This window comes from Cetorhinus maximus, chromosome 5 (assembly GCF_964194155.1).
Source record: "Cetorhinus maximus chromosome 5, sCetMax3.hap1.1, whole genome shotgun sequence".
NCBI lineage: Eukaryota > Metazoa > Chordata > Chondrichthyes > Lamniformes > Cetorhinidae > Cetorhinus > Cetorhinus maximus.
The window spans coordinates 140433493-140451356 of record NC_135883.1 but is presented as its reverse complement, the minus strand read 5'-3'; the positions used below and the strand labels follow the sequence as shown (position 1 = coordinate 140451356).

General features: G+C 41.8%; 1 protein-coding gene across 9 annotated transcripts in view; it reads right to left on the bottom strand.

Annotated features, from left to right (window-relative positions):
* armc2 (armadillo repeat containing 2) overlaps window positions 1-17864 on the bottom strand; it is a 208248-nt gene that overhangs the window by 26985 nt on the left and 163399 nt on the right. For 7 of the 9 annotated variants that reach the window (XM_078542539.1, XM_078542541.1, XM_078542542.1 and 4 more), the window contains exons 12-15: window positions 14426-14525; window positions 9869-10199; window positions 7909-8031; window positions 2396-2509 (exon numbers count right to left, since the gene is read on the bottom strand). In XM_078542539.1, the coding sequence (XP_078398665.1) occupies window positions 2396-2509; window positions 7909-8031; window positions 9869-10199; window positions 14426-14525 (668 nt within the window). The remainder of the gene's footprint in view (window positions 1-2395; window positions 2510-7908; window positions 8032-9868; window positions 10200-14425; window positions 14526-17864) is intronic. The other 2 variants (XM_078542543.1, XM_078542547.1) reach the window with 1 other exon arrangement.

The following is a 17864-nucleotide window of genomic DNA, read 5'->3' as shown; positions in this document are numbered from 1 at the left end:
TTGTGAGATTCTACAAATATTACCTACCAATTCCTGGAAGGAGCCAAAGCCAAAGAAATTAAGAGCTGTGGTGACTTTTACAGCAACTGGCAATGCATGCCCACCTGGCCCACTTGGCAGGAGGTCTTCTTCCAGGAGGCTGCAAATGTCAGGCAAACAACCGATGTGAAATTATGAGTACCCTAAAGCACTGGTGCTCGGTCATGTCTGGGAAGCTAATCATCTGCCTGTAAGCCCTGTGTAGGAGGTATCGCCTTCTGCGAGCTGGTGCTTTGTGCTCATCACCCTTCTCCTACAGAGCAGCAGGTGGTTGAGGAGAAAGCTGCTGCTGATGATATTTCTACTGTTCCTCATCCTGTTCCCCAGCTGTGGTCCAAGATAGAGCTGCATCAGAAGCTCCCATACTGAACAGGATGACAGCTGAGAGGTGTCGATCAATCTATGTAGATTTCAAAGTAATAAAAATTCAAAATCAATATATTGGAAATCACCACCAAAGCAGTGAAGGCACAATCTCAGAACAAGGCCAGTGAGTAAAGTATTTCACCTGGGCAAGGAAACAGGTATGACATCTCTACTTAAAATATTTCTTGCCTGTCACTTTTACAGCTCCCTCAAATCCTGCTGTCCTGATGCTTGATTTCCCTGGCGAGCACCACAAAGCCCAGGAATAGTCTTTGTAATTTGTGTGGATGTCTACCTCATGTTCTGTCATGACTACCTCGTGTTCTGTCATTGCCAGAGGATTCCAGGTACTTGTTTATGTCAATTCTCACCAGTCCATTCCATATTTGATAGGATATGGTCAGTCTGCTTTTTTCCTTCCTTTGCTGTAGTAATTCCCATTCCAAATCTTTGATCAAGGATGCGACGCTGGTATACTTGATTATCAAACCACCAACTTTCATTTCTATTGATTTCTGATAGGTTCTCCAAAGAGCAGGTGATCCATGCCAACAGATTATCAACCACATAATGGTTGAAAGTGAAAATTGCCCGCAAAGCAAGTGGTCAATTCAATATTAATACTATTCCTTCATAATGGAATGGGCTGGATAGCGAGGACATTTCAACAGCAAAGTAAAGTGAACTCTCAGAATCATGTGAAAATTTAGCTTTCAGATATGGATGATATATATTTTCATATTTACACAAAACAAACAAAAGATCCTGAAGAATAAAAGGATTATGTTTAGTTAACATAAATGCAACATTTGTTGCTGTTGAAAATTCTATGATTCGGAACAGAGAAAAATAAGCCAACACCCTAGTAGTATATATCTGAATGGAGAAAAGACAGATATCTTGATCAAGATTAAAAAAGGAATTAAAAAGTTTTACAAATATCCCAACACTGCATACAATTGAAGGGTTTTTGCAAGTAAGTAGTGAGTTTTGTTAAAGCAATTCTATTTGCTTAAACCTCAATTTTCAAATCCATTTTGGTCCTAAAAATCATATGGGCCTGAGTTTTTCCCTCATCGGGCACGCACGATTGGTGGGCCCGGGAGCAGTTGGGAAACGGACCCCCGACCGCGATTGGCACCCGACCACGATTTCACACTGGCTGGCCAATTAACAGCCAGCCAGCGTGAAACATGCGCTGAGAAGCTCAGCGCAGTGGGGGGGTGGGGGCGGGAAGAGGGCAGGCGACGACATCACCACGGGCGTGGGTGAGCACTTCGGGAGAGCTCTTTGAAGGCAGACAGCTGCCTCAGGGAGCTGCAGACCTGCAAATAATAAAATAAAGCACAAAAAAATGTCCATGCATCACAATCAAGCACCTGAAAGCATACCTCATAAAAATGCTCTCCCCAGATATTTCTTTTTATTTTATTCCCTAACGGAGATTTCATCCCACCCTTAGATGAGGTTTCCTCAAAAATGTAAAGGCTGCCTGGCCGATTCATCCGTCTGCCAACCATAAGGTTGGACAGGCCATGAAAAATCACAGACAATTGCGCCATTAATGGGTTTTATTGCCCGCTTAATTGTCAGCAGGCGTGCTTCCAACTGCTGCATGCGCCAGCCGAGCGAAATATCACGCGAGTGCGCGATGATGTTGGGATGCTTGCCTGACATCATCTCACATGATTTTACGCCTGTTCGGGTTGGGTGTGCACCCGCCACAGAATGCAAAATTCAGCCCATGTAAAAGACACTATTCTCAATATTTGTGGAACCCAAGAAACGGTAACACAATTAAATTTCCTCATCAATTACTATAAATCAAAGAGCCTGAATGTATCAGAAGTAGATCAGATGATTAGTACACAGCATCTAATTAGGTAAAATAGAATAAAACTCCTTTTCATGTCAGAAGTAAAATGTAACTTTTAAAGGGATCATTTGCACTATATCTAAGAATGTTGACTGTAATATATTCTCACATTACCATTTTTCTGTACAATGAAGTCACGGACCTCCTTAGAGCGAGAGAGATTTCCAAAGACCCGTGCAGCCTCCAAGATTGCATCCATATTGTTACACAACAAAAGTTTCATCAACACTACAGAACAATAAATTAAGATCTGTGTTATTGAAAAAGGAATTAAGCTGCTATTTTATAGAGTAAAATGTGATTCATCAATCATACCTTCAAGGTGGCCACTTTTTGAAATTAACCATAAACACTAGTGGGTGTCAATGGAAATTATTTCCACTTTGATATTTAGGAAGTCGATTGTTTAATTTCATTTCAACCTCTGTTTTGACTTTCCTAAATCAATTGTTTCAATTGATGTCCGGGTTCCAACTGTTTTGCAAATATGGGGTGGGGGAATTCTGTGAACTTATTCCTCGCCAGAATGGTGGACTATTTGGGGGTTGGGAATCTGATTTTCTAATTGGGGGGCCTTACACCAGCTCTTTTCCTGAGCTATGGCATTAGCATCAAGCCTCCAGGTTCCCTGACCAATCAGGGAGTGCAGGCAGCATGATACGTTCATTCCGTCAAAGCAAGGATTTCTAATTAAAAGAGCGATGGCGTGGGTTACAATGGCTCAACTGAATATGGTGAGGCTACAGCAATTACAGGAAGAGAAAGGAAACCTGGGAAAGCTGCTCTCCAAGTCTCTCACTCTTACCTGGGAGTCATGCTGCAGAATCTGAGGGGCTGCAGTGAGGTGAGCTCTCCCAAGTACTGGAGGAAGAGGACAGCCTCTCCAACTAAGCAGGTGTGGATGGAAGTGGCCAAGGAAGTGAGGAGCAAAAGTTGGTCCTTCCAGCTTGGAGACAGTGTACCGATGATCCATGAAGGCAGGACAGGTGAATGGCATAGTAATTTCAGGTGCCAAGTCTCACACTCTGATTTTCCAAGCATTCTCCTGCACAGCAGTCCCCAGAACGACAAACTTTGCGGCTCCACTCATTTCTCTCCCTCCAGGCATTTCACTTCCCAATCTGAACAGCAAATACTAACACTGCCTCACAGCCTATTGCATTCTCACATCCATGCCTCACAGTCACCCTCCACAAATACTGTCCTTTCCTCTTCCACAAACCAGCTGTTACAAACACTCATACCTCACTAACTTCTCTCCTTGCAGTCGAGAGCACAACTTGGCTAGAGGCAGAGACCCAAGGAGGTGGGGGTGGGGTGAAAGGGGTTAAACCCTCCAGTGGACAGCCACCTTGTCAGCCACTGCCAATGTATGCCCACCCCGCCCACTGAGAAGGAACTCTTTTTCCAGAAAGCTACAGGTGACCTGCGATGAGAGCCTGAGCCTCCTGAGGCTTTGATGCTCAGAAATGTCAAGAGGACTGATCCTCTGCTTGTAGACCCTGTATTGGGGGTCTCAACTCAATCCAACTGGATCTCAGTGTCCATCCCCTCTGCCCTGTGATGGGGCATGTGGCTGAGGAGAAGGAGGTTGGTGCTGCTGCTGCTGGTGTTGCTCCTTCTGGTGTGTATGGCAGTGGTGGTGCTTCTCCTCTTGCTGTTTATGAGATGTGGCAGGTGGAGCTGCACAAGCTGCTCCTATGCTGTGGTGAAAGCTGGCAGCAGGGAAGTGCAGCTGAAGGTGAATGAAGTGCCAGATAGGTGAAATGCCTGTCAAGAAGCTGGCAATCACCTGTCAAGCAGTGATAGCACTCTATGAGAGAAGAGGTGTTTCGAAAAGCCTCTTGCCTGTCACAGCTTGTCAGTTTCACTGAAGAAGCATTCCTCACAGTGCATTTGCTTGTGTGACACTGGCATATTGCTGACAGCTCAACCAAGGATTCGCCCACTGTAATCTCTGCTTTTTGTTTCCTTTTCTTGGAATATTTCATTTTTTTCTTCTTCTTGGTTCTGGACAGCAGCACCTATTCTAGCCACATTTTTTGCTTCTTTGCTTTTTTTCTTGCCCATCACCACTCTCTTTGACATGTCTAACTCTGTCATTTCATCCCTCCTGTCTTCCATCTGATCACAGACCTTCCATTTTGTTCTTTTCCCCACTCTCCCTTTGCTCAAAACCTATTACACTTCTAACTTTCCCAGTAGACGCTGCCAGACCTGTTGGGTATTTGCAGCATTTTCTTGTCTTTACTTCAGATTTCCAGCACCAGTAGTATTTTACTCTTGTAATGAATTGGATTTACTGGGTAGGGCAAAAATGATATGGTGCAGAAACAATTAGGCAAAAAGTTTAAACTTGAGTAAATCAACTACTCAGATTAAAGTAAAGATTAAAGCAGAGTGCATGAATACATTTGAGAAAAGCAAACACAACCTGAGGGTCAAACCCATGTGCATAGTTTCTGACTTGAAAACAATTGACGTGGTGTGCGGCAGTCAAAGGTGCTAGCTACTAAGATAGTGTACTCCTCACAATTGAGTTATTTTTGCTCAAAAAGAAAAATAATTAGCCAGGAATTTGAATTAAGCAACCTAAATAAACAGGAAAGTAGGACTTTAGGGCTATACAATTGAATTATAAGGCAATTTGAATGAATTGACTTTGAGCTCAGATAGACTGCGCATGACAATAGATGGGAGCAGTAGTTCAACGGGGAGCACAAGAGTTATGATACTTCAACTCATAAGGCTACAGACATTAAGAAACAAAAGGAATCACAGAGATAAGTTACCAGGAAACCAGCATCAGCACTTCCATTAGGACTGAGGTACTCCCAAGTGGGCTGATAAATTGACAATATACTGTCTTGTGGACATTCTAGACAAGGCCACTCAATATAGTAACCAAGTGTCTCTTGATCATATTCTTAGAACATAACATCAATACATTAAGATATGGACTAGTATAAAAACAGAAAGTGCTGGAAAAACTGCCAAGCTATTGTTTAAATTCAAATCAGGCAGGTTGAAGCTGATTGGTCAAGGCTTTGCCATGGGGAATAAAACACAATTGTGTCCAATTTTACATGTGATTCTTCAATTGGATAACACTTGCTGAACAATCCTAATTGTGCTAAGGATTACATTGACAACCAATTTAAGATTATCAATCGAGCTCGCAGTGTGGCTCACTTACACATGCTAGAAGCCACATATATTCATACACAGAGCCCTGTCCTTTGCAAACATAAAGAACATGTCTACACATTGCGCCTTTTTCAACTAAACAAGCTTAGGGGACAGATATTCCCTGGTTCATTCCCCGTGGCGATGCTTTGACCAATCAGAGTCGACCTGCCTAGTTTGAATTTAAATGAAAGTTTGACAGTTAACCGATGCATTTTCCATGGCAACGCTTCTACCAATCAGAATCCACTTGCCAACCAATCAGCACCTTCTTCTCATGCAGTATAAATTGTTGTTCCCTTTGAGATTTGGTATTCTTTTGAATCTATCCTGATGAGTGCAAGACAAAAAGCTTTTAACAGCATGTCTCCTTTTTCAGCAATACTCAAGATATGAACCATTAAAATGATAAAGACTGTCAAATTTGAAATACTGTAATTTACTTCTGTGATTTTAATTACTTACATTTTAATACATTTGCACATATATTAAGTGTAATCTTCTGATTTTGATCATAATCCTATTAAACTGATGATTTTTGAGCTGTCCCATTAGTGATCATACCCAAGGCACTTTATGGTGTTGGATATTAATCAAGTTACTTACTTTTGAAAATTATATCTCATTATTCATTGTTAATATTACCAGTAATCCTGACATTGCCTGCTAAAGTTAGAGATCAGAAAAAAAATACTCCAAGGCCAGGATTTCACCCTTGTCGGGCGGGCTCGGCAGGGGCGAGCAGGAGCGGTCGGGAAGCCGATCGCTGCACACGAGCGGGCCGTGACTGCGATTTCACACTGGCAGGCCAATTAAGGCCCGCCCAGTGTGAATCGCACACTGCAGTGCTCAGTGCTGCCTATAAGGGGGGGAGGAGGGTGAGCGGGGAACTTCACACAGATGCACGCAGGAAATTAAGATTTTTGAAAATTAAAAATAAAGAATTTTTAAATGTTTTAAAAATCCCCTCATGTGACTCTGTCACATGAGCAGAGACATATTGTTAATGAAATGTTAAAATTTTTATTTTATTTTTATTTGCTGTTGGAAACCTCATCCCGCCCGTGGATGAGGTTTCCTAAAACATCCAAAGGCCGCTTGGCATTTTTGCCTGCCAGCCAACCCATAAGGTTGGATGGGCAGCAAAAAATTGAATAATTATTACTTTAATGCCCTTAATAGGCCTTTTAATTGTCAGCAGGCGAGCTGCCGACTCCTGCCCACGCCCACCGACTGAAATATCGCGTGAGTGCGTGATGACGTCAGGACGCTCGCCCAATGTCATTGCATGTCATTTTACACTCGTTCAGGTCGGGTGCGCGCCTGCCTGACGAGCAAAAAATTCTGACGCAAGGAAAATTAAATTAAGAGTAACACAGTGCTCACACATGAATAAATAAATAAATAGCTGCTGGGAGAAAGAAAAAGGTTATAAAATCCAATCTTCTAAAACCGACAGTATGTCAGAGATTAGGAACTTGCTGTGTGGGCAACTATAAACATAAATGTGTATTCTATTCCTCTGTGTTGTAGCACCTTGGCACAGCACTGTGCCACAATGCTGAAATGTTTAGCAAATAGAGCAAATACAAGCCTACTTCACTATACTGGTCAACAGAGTTGTGAAAGAAGAGTTTACACATGAAACATAATAGGAGGAGGAGGCAGATTTAAGGTAAGATGAGTAAGTCAGAGTATGAGACACTCTAGACAGCTTCTGTGATCAGAACTAAAGCACTCTTGGATGAGGTGGAAGTTCAGGGTATCTGGCGAATGTTAAATTTGTGACATAGACTAAAATCAAGACCAAAAAAAATTACAAATGCACCTTTAACAATAACTTTATCAACATAGTATATGTCTCTGCTACCTCAGAAAAGAAGCTGGTCAGGATGGGGAGTGCTGGTGGGGCGGAAACTGGATGGTACAGCAATCTTAAGTTTTATGTATGTATCAATTCAGCCCAGACTAAGGTAATTGAGTTTGTTAAACTGCCACATTAGAATTTATGGCAAAGAAAGATGGGGAATGCAGTTATATGGATAACAGGAGAGTCACATTGAGGGCAGAAAACAATGGTTACGGGTAAAAGGAAGTCCTTTAGATTATAGTTGTGGTGAGGTATTCCATAGAGCTTTGTGTTGGACCCACGCTTATTTACCTTAAAGATTAATGAACTAGATAATTGAAAATTAATTTCAATGTTAATTTTTTGAAAAAAACAAACTATTAACATTAATTTCCCAATAGATCAATAGGAGAAGAGGGCTTTTGGTTACTAGTTAATTTTTTCTATAAATTCCTAACATGCCATAATGAAAAGCTGCATATTTTTGAAGGAATGCCTTAATTAACTACTTTAAAACATTTGCATATTTGATTAATATTTTGATTTCTTTGCTTCTATGCAATGCTATTTGAGGAAATAATAATAAGCGTACACTCAGCTATATGCAGCTGCCTGGCCCTGACAGCAGAGTTCTTCACTTGATAGTAAGACAGGTTGTTAATGGATGCTGCTGCATTCATCATCAGTTCTTCACATTCAGCAACTGTTCTGTTTTCTAGTTCAAAAGACAGAAAAAAATACCATCAACACATTTTTCACACGAATGGAGACCAACTTTAAATCTTAACCTCAACTAGCTTAAAATTCAGATATCTTCAATATGCGTGTTTCACCTGTTTTCAGTTGGGCTACTAGATAGAGAATAACATTTGCAAAAAAGCTTCAACTCATTTAGGGAGGGGAGGGAGCCACCTTATGTACAACATGTAGTTCTCATCAGCTAATCAGTTATCACATTGATAACTCCAGCACTATTCTTTCTTGCGGATCCAAGATAAGGGAATATCAGGATCTATTTCCACATAGCCGGGTAGATGCCAGTGTTGTAGCTATATTGGAATAGATAGTGCTGAAGCACAAGTTTTCAATACTATTGCCGGAAGGTTGTCAGGACTCACAGACTTTGCAGTATCCAGTTTCTTGATATCACGTGGAGTGAATCGAATGGGCTGAAAACTGGCATTTGTGATGCTGGGCACCTCTGGAGGAGGCCAAGATGGGTCATCCACTCAGCACATCTGGCTGAAGATTATTGTGAATGCTTCAGCCTTCTCTTTTGCACTGATGTGCTGGGCTCTCCATCATTGAGGATGGGGATATTTGTGGAGCCCCCTCCTCTTGTCAGTTGTTTAATTGTCCACCATCATTCACAACTGGATGTGGCAGGACTGCAGAGCTTAGATCTGACCCGTTGGTTGTGGGATTGCTTGGCTCTGTCTGTTGCATGTTGCTTCCACTGTTTGGCAAGTAGCTTCACTAGGTTGATACCTCATTTTCAGGTATAGCTGGTGCTGCACCTGGGATGCCCCCATGCACCCTTCATTGAACCAGGGTTGAATCCCTGGCTTAATGGTAATGGTAGAGTGGGGGATATGTGGGGCCATGAGGTTACAGATTGTAATTGAGTGAGTACAATTCTGCTGCTGCTGATGGCCCACAGCGTCTCGTGGATGCCCAGTTTTGTGTTGCTAGATTTATTTGAAATCTATCCCATTTAGCACAGTGAGAATGCTAATTGTTTGGCAGAACATGCTCAACTTGCTGAATGGCCTATTCCTGTTCCTATGTTCCCCTTCAATAATCATTCTGTAATTAAACAATATTGAATAATAAATAGTGAACTCCCTAACTACCATACATTGGGTGCACATTCACCATACAGATTGCAGCGGTTGAAGAATGCAGCCCACTTTCGCCTTCTCAAGGGCAATTGGGGATAGGTAATAAATGCTGGCCTTGCCAGTGATGCCCACGTCCCATGAATGAATAACAAAGGTACAAGGACAGACTCCACAGTATATGCTGCTTCAGGCTAAACTGAAAACTTTTTTGATGTAATTCAGCAGTATAAAGAGAACAATGTTATTACAAAATATTGCCTATACAAATCAGCAGCCATAATGATCTTGGTTGGGGTTCATACAGAATGATACAAAACTGTTACAAAACTGTAAGGAAAGCTCAGACATTGCAGCCACATCTATATAATTAGGTTATAAAAATTAACAATATATTAGAGTATATTCATAGCTGCCAGATGGATTCAAATGATTTCCTGACTACTCAAGAAAGCATACTTCGATTTTTGGCTGTCACAATTTTGAAATACATTATCATTGTTTACTCTCTGAGCACTGGAAGATGATTTAGACAAGTTCAAATTTTAATCATACATCATATGTTGTTACACAAGAACAAAGTTTCACTTCATCAATAGTAAGGCATTCTGAAACAAATCTCATGACGCACCAAATTTATTGAAGTAGCATTTTAAGCTGGAATCAAGTGCTAATGTATGTTATGCACCAGGTATTAGAATAATGCAAACTAACCTAGTACTTTGATAAGAAGATCCACACAATTTTGGTTTCCAGACAATGCAGAGCCAACTTCAGCGTTTATGGATAAATTAGCAATCACTCTTATCAACTTTATTAGGATGTCTTCCACCTCAGAGAGTCTCTGGTTCCTGGTTTCATCCATTTCACTCTTGCTCTGTATTTTCGGCGGGGATATTTTAACTTTAACATCTAGTTCATGGTATGTTTGAAATAGAGTCAATAAAGTCTTGACACTGTGATTCTGCTTATAAAGCTCCTCTCTTGCTTTATTGTTCTTTGCAGTCATGTTTCCCAAAATAAAAACCACACGAACTACTAAATCCTAGGGGGAGAAAAGCAGTATGTAGATGTGGACTCTGATTGGTAAAGTTTATGCTAAAATACTATGAATTCAGTTTTTTGCAGGCATAACCAATGGGAGGAAAGAGAGAGAGAGAGAAAGAAAGAGAGAGAGAGGAGATAATTTGCATTTATATAATGTCTTCAAGATGTCCCAGAATACCTCACAGTTAATCAATTACTTTTACATTGCAGTAATTGTTATATATACAGTTGTGGCAGCTAACTTGTGTACAGCAAGCAGACACAAACAGCAATGAGATGAATGGCTAGTTATTCTGTTTTTTTTTCTGGTCTTGGTTAAGGGAGAAAAGTTGGCCAAGGCACAGGTCGAGAGCCTCCAGCTCCTCTTCAAATATTTATATCTTTGATATCCACCTGAACAGATAGATTGAACCCCAGTTTAACATCTTATCCTAAAGACAACACTGTAGTATTGCCTAGCCTAGATTATTCTTGTACTGAACTTTTGAAATTGTGATTCAGAGTCAGGGGTACAACTAAATAAAACATCCAACTGAGTCAATATTGCTTTTGCTGTCCAAAATTAAATTTCATAGGATGAAAATTCCAATGATGGCATTAAGGGAGCAGAAATGCAGCATAACAGAACCTTCGTGAGTATTAACATTTGTTTCCACCAGGACTTCCAGTTTGGCCCCAGTTAAAAGTATTCATGGCGATGTGAGTGGGACCTGGGAGTTTGCATACATCTGGCCAGAGTTTAGAAGTGCTAGAAGTATTTAAAGGTTTATAGCAGCATCTTAATGTGGAGCTGAGCCAGAAGTAGCATCTTGCAAGGTAAACCTACCAAAGAGTTTGTCAGTATAGCCCAAAAAAAGGATTCTAACAGCAGAAGAACAGGTTGAATCAGTCATGTATTTTTACAGATTCAGCTTTATTGCATCCAGCATACCACCCCCAGGGGAGAACCATACCAGTGCCTTCACATTCAATGCAGACTGCATGACAAGGGGCTGATTTATTGTACAGTACCTGGATACAAATGAATGTTGCACTTGGAGAACTGTCAGGTTAAGATGGCTCAAAAGTGTCCTATAAAAAAGGAGAGGTTAAAAGGTCCTCACACCAGAAAGCTCTACAAAGCCATGCAGCTGCTTGATACACAATCACTGATGACAGTGAGATGCTAGTTGGTCTTTTGGGTGACACTGTATATGTGCTTCAATTTACAATGTCTCAACACATCCTTTCTATTTGTCGGCCAAATTGACTCTTACATACTGGAGGATGTCTTGTTAATCTTATGCAACTGATATTCTTTAAGAAGGCCACGCTTGACATAATCAGCTCAGAGTACATAGAGGGAGTGGAACAAGATAAGGCTGAAGGCCTCGCTTATGCTGAGTGCAAATACAATGCTTTTCTTGTTATGTCCTTTGCTCCTCATTAACTCAAGTCACTTCAACACAACATACACTCAAGCGAAACAGTTTGAAAGTGCAACATTCTAACATTTATTCTTCTACTGCTTCTATTGGCATGTCACGAGAAGCAGGCACAGTGCCCTGGGGGTTCATAGGAAGTCAGCAAATTACAGCAGGCTGCATCACTCACTCCACCTATTGCAAGTACCAGCCCAGGTACACTGCCAGGGGACTTGAATAATGAGTATAAGAAGCATCATTGAGTGAAGCACTGACAGGAGCAAGTGGAGGTGGCAGTGCAGCCTGGGGATTTATATCTCACAAAGCCCCTTTATAAAAGAACCAAAACATTCCACAACATCTGGGTAACAGTAGTTAGATTTGCATAGAGGTGCAGGGAGATTTCCCAGCACCATAGTCCACTATAGAACATGTGACAACTCTAGGGTCATCTGTAGCAGAACTCCAAGTGGCAGAGATCCTAGGGCCAGTCAGGGCACCACTCATGAATGTTCAGGTAATTTGGCTCAAGCTACAAGCTAACTTGGCTGCATTCAATGTGTTGAGGGATCAGATCAAGAGGCACTGAGCTCATTGATGGCCAGTGATCAGCTGTCATACCTCCTGTCTCCCCAAAACCTGTCCACCATCTACAAGGCTCAAGTCAGGAGTGTGATGGAACAGTCTCCACTTGCCTGTATTAGTGCAGTTCCTACAACACTCAAAAAGCTTGACATCAAAAGCAGCCCACTTGATTTGCACCCCATACACCACCTTAAATATTCACTCCCTCCACCACTGATGCACAGCGGCAGCAGTGTGTACCAGCTACAAGATGCACTGCAGCAACTCACCAACGCTCCTTCAGCAGCAACTTGCAAACCGTGACCTCTACCACCTAGAAGTACAAGGGCAGCAGAAGTACAAGGACACCACCACGTAGAAGCCACACACCATCCTGACTTGAAACTATATCGGCATTCTTTCACTGTTGCTGGGTCAAGATCCTGGAACTCCTTCCCTAACAGCACTGTGGGCGTACCTCCCAGAACAAAGAAACAGTAAAAACTGGGAAATACGAACACTGGTCCGAACTGTTCTTGTATACCTTAAAATGGAACACCAGTAAAAATTGGGAAATAAGAGTGCTGGTCCAAACTGTTTTTTCCCTCTGGGCTACACCAGACATTTTTCCTGCTGGCCACAAGGGCAGATTTTTGTGCCATATCGTTCACTTCCTGCCTCATTAATTATGTGGGCACAGGAAACACTTTATTTCTGGCTGGCGGCTTCTGAATCGTATGCCATGCTGTTACCTCACCGTTTCCTCACTCTGGGTGCACACACAGCAGCCCAGGACTGCTCCAGTGAAGACATGGCCCCAAAAGCCAAGAAGAATTCAGTGACACGTCACTGGAATGCCTTTTGGAGACCCACCATGATGTCCTCCACCTCTGCTTTGGCTGCAGGAGCTCCAGCAATCTCACCACTCTGGCTTGGGAGGCGGTGGCAGTGATGATCAGTGCCAACGCTGCATAGAAGAGACTGGCCATCCAGTGCTGAAAGAGGATGAATGATCTCATCCATGCTGCCAGTGTATTGCAACCATTTCATCACTCTAAACTCACACATTCACAAGGCCATAACACATTCACTGGCATCTCACTCATTGCCAGCTCAAGGGATATCACCACTCATTCTCTCCCACACCATTCCCTCCCACACACTCTCACATCTCCATCTGGCCTCATCTCCCTGGAGACTGCTTCCTTAACCCTCACCATCTTGAAGCCACTTGCACAGATCAACATGTGCCTCCACACACACCCTGGGATAACCCCCTTTCCCAAGCAAGCCCTAGCCCTGCAGCCCTTGAAAAGATACCTTACCGCTGGTCTGGTAGGTAGAGACCTGTCCATGAGCCCCTAAAAGCCATGTGGTGCCTGCAAAGCCTGGCGCTGATGACCGCAAGTGCTGCCCGAAGCAAAGTACACAAATGAACCTTGAAGTCCCGAGTGAAGTGCAGGTCGCCAGGTACTCGTCACTTATGTACCGTTGTGAAACATGTCGGTGTGATTGAGTTCATGATCCAGCATGGGGGAGATGATTCCGATGAGCGATGCTTATAATGAGATGCTTAAGTATTGAAATTAGGTTCCTGATGTGTGGTGTGTGAAACGCAGCCCACCATTGATGGGTGGAGTGAACGATCGCAAACTGGTTTTACAACAACGTGAAACTGATTTTTGCAATTTCCCAATGTTTTCCACTCCCACCCGCTATGACATCCACCTCAAACGGAAACAGAAAATCTTGGCCACTGTTTTTGCTGGAAGAAGAAGAGGGGTAACCTTACTGATTAAAGATACTGTTATAGCACTGGTTAATAAGAAAGGATATAGGTAACAGAAAGCAACCAAAGATGACACTATAGTTAATCTACTGGACTGTCAGACTATGAAACTCTATTACTAGCTGCATGTGTACCAATCAGATGCATGAGCATGTGGGAATTCCTGGTTGAGGCATAGTGGCAAGCAGAAGGTTAAATATTTACAAATACTCAGGACTGCAAAGCATATAAAGTTTTATGTATTTATGATTTAAATGTAATTTATTCCTTTGATCACCCTGGTTAAACAGAAGAGCATGATAAAATGGGATAGCAGCTTCAAGTAGGTCATATTAACATTCAAAATGAAAAAAATCACTCTGCCATTATATGAGGAAAGCCACTCTGTCACGTACATAGCAGCCAAAGTTTGTTTCTCAGGCAGCTGAAATGTTGAAACTCAGGACTTTCAGCCACAGTAAAACTAACCTGCTTCCTTTGGTGTCTGTGGAGGAGAGCCAAAAATAATTGGTAACAGCTGGTGCATTCTGACAAAGCAAGGCAACAGTCATTGTAGGCCGAAAGTTTGCTATAAATAGAAGAAAAATGAAAAGTTATTAGTGTAGTATGAGGGGGTGCTTTTACATCCAGCCGATATGTGTTTCTCTGTCCTGCACCACATTCATTTTTCTGAGCGAAGATTTCCTGTACCTAAAGGCAACTGTAAAAAAAGATAAACTCTCACAGATTTGATTCTGGTAGGGGCATAGAAAGACTTGTACAAACCAGATGGTTTACCAACAAGTCATAGATTTCCGATAGCCTAATACATGTTCGAGCAATCCTGTGAATGCAACATAAATTTATGTTCCATATGCTGTACTCATAAATTTTGTAAATTAGAGCTATTAAACACAATTTTATTAAATGCAAGTGTCAATTGCAAACCCTCCAACAATTACTCTTGCTGTTCCCTTGCCAAAGTTGATTTGTAGTTCTGTGAACTGTCCTTTCCAGCCCTCTTCCTTCCTGACAGTTACTTGTTCTCTGAAAAGAAAATATGTTTTTAACAATGACAACTTGCATTTATATATCATCTTTCATGTTTTGATTTTGGGGCATTATGTGGAGTAAAATGGGGCAGTATTGCCCAACATCTCAAAATTATTGGTTTAACATTGCATCCAGAAAAAAAAAAATCACCAGTTTCCTTTAGAGCAAACTGGGGCACTGCAGTGCCACATAAAATGGATCAACTAGGTATAACTAATCATTGCATCCATTTTGCCCAGCTTCTTCCCCAAAATCCATCCAAAATTATTACTGCCATATTATTACCACCACACAAGTGGCAGTATGAGTATCACTAAGGGATCCCTGAGGCAAATACTGTATTGAGGAGGCCATTTGGTTTGCTGCAGTTGAATTTTGGTATTACTTTGTGTACATAATGACCTGTTTATTTCTTTGAGGATCTATCAGAAATTTAGCTGTTGTCAATCAGCTCTGCAAAGGATTAAGTTTTGGACCGACAACAATCATTCCATTCCTATGTTATGAAGAGGAGGAAAAGGATGAAGTTAGTTAAAATGGACACACTTCAGAGTGAGACATCATAGAAAATATTTGCTATCTACACATACATACTCATTCATTAAGGCTTACAGACTAAGAAGGTCTTATGTAAACATTTCTGAATGCCAGTACTTCAGAAGCTTGTGATTCTCCTCACCCAGAGGCCATTTGGGGAAATAAGTCAACTGCTGGCTAAAGACTGACAACCCATTTCTGCCAAGAGAATAGTGCTGCCTGTACAAGCCAAAGTCACCACAGCCTTGAATAGCTTTTCAACTGTACCCTTCCAGGTAGCATTTGCTACAAGTCAAGCAGCAGCTCACTAACGCATCAACAAGGTAATTGATGCTTTGTTCAGGATGGCTGCACAATTAATCTGCTGCCTGAAAGGACAAATGAAATAAAAGAAAAAGAGGGCCAATGAAGTTTTTCGACTGGAAAGGTACCCACAGGCCCATATGACAAGTCTCTTAGCTTTATCAGGAGGAAGGTGCAGCTAGTGTGCAATGTCAATCACTTTATCCTACATGTGAATATCTGAAAACTATTGTGATGTTATCATCTATCATACCAGCCCTCATGATTTGGAGTCATGTATCAGGTGATCAATCTTTGCTTATGGTTTCACAGACGGAAAGGAACAACAGATGTAATGAGGCTGATGCAAGCACAATAGTCAAAGAGCTACTATTCTTAAGTTATGCCTCAGCTGTCTGGATAAATCTGGTGGAGCATTACGATGTGGCCTAGAATGAGCCTCCAGAATAATTATTGCTTGCTGCAGATTGCATAACGTTAAAATGAAGAAAAGTTTGCAACTCCCAGAAGTTTAAGGTGATGATTAGGAAGGAGGAAAGAGCTTTCATTCCCACAGCTTGAAGGGGGCAGAGCGGAAGGCGAGGACATGGAAAAGGACAGGCGTCAGCCAGAGAAAGGAGGACACAGCTTGTAGCCCAGTGATTCCAAATAAAGTCACTTAACACCTGTTATCCCCTGACAAAAGTTCTTTGTTGCCAAAGACTTGCACTTTAAAAGTAGTACATTACATTTCCCCTGTTATCATTCAATTTCCAAAAGTTGAAAGCATGTACAGAAATGTGCTCAAACTGTGATTATTTTTCCCAAAAAAGTGACAGAAAATCCATTTACCCCATGCATAACCATAATTAAACTATATCAACTCTTTGTGCCAGCTACCTTATTTTCTCAAGATCATAATATACTAATTCTGTTTGGTGTACCATGAGTAGAATTTTTTTTTAAATTCGTTCATGGGAAGTGAGCATCGCTGGTAAGGCCAACATTTATTACCCATCCCTAATTGCCCTTGATACTAAATCAATGCAGTCCATATGGTGTAGGTACACCCACAGTGTTTAGGGAGGGAATTTTGACCCAGTGACATTGAAGAAATAGTGATATAGTTTCAAGTCAGGAAGAAGGGGAAGTTGCAAGTTGGGGAGACAGTGGTGCAGTGGTAATGGTACTGAACTAGTAACCCAGAGGCCCAGATTAATGCTCTGGGGACATGGATTCAAATCCCACCATGGCAGCAGATCAAATTTAAATTCAATTAAAGTAACCTGGAAATAAAAGCTAGTCACGTATGAAAACTATTATCGTAAAAACCCATCTGGTTCACTAATGTTCTTTAGGCAAGGAAATCTGCTGTCCTCACCTGGTCTGGCCTACATGTGACTCCAGACCCACAGCAATGTGATTAACTCTTAACTGTTCTCTGAAATGGCCTTGCAAGCCACTCAGTTTGAGGGAAATTGGGGATGGGAAACAAATGCTGGCTGTGCCAGTGATGCTCACAACCCATGAAAGAATAAATAAAAACAGTGGTGTTCCCATGTTCCTGCTGCCCTCATCCTTGTAGATGATAGAGGTTGCAAGTTTGAAGTTGCTGTTGAAGAAGCCTTGGCGAGTTGTTACTGTACAATTTGCTGACGATACGCACTATTGCAATTCGGTGCCTCTGGTGGAGAGAGTTTCAGGTAATGGGTGGATGCCAGCCAAGTGAGCTACTTTTTGACCAAGTTCCTGGTCATCTGACCTAATATCTCCTTATGTGACTCAGTGTCATATTTTGTTTTATAATGGTCCTGTGAATTGCCTTGGAACACTTTATGTTAACAGCACTATATGAATATAAGCTCTTGATGTTGCCTTGTCCTGGATGGTGCACTCATTCAGGCAAGTGAGGAGTATTCCATACACTCCTGACTTGTCTCCTGTAGAAGGCGGACAGACTTTGGGGAGTCAGGTGGTGAGTAATTCCCGCAGAATTCCCAGCCTCTGTCCTGCTCTTGTAGCCACAGTATTTATATAACTGGTTCAGTTAAGTTTC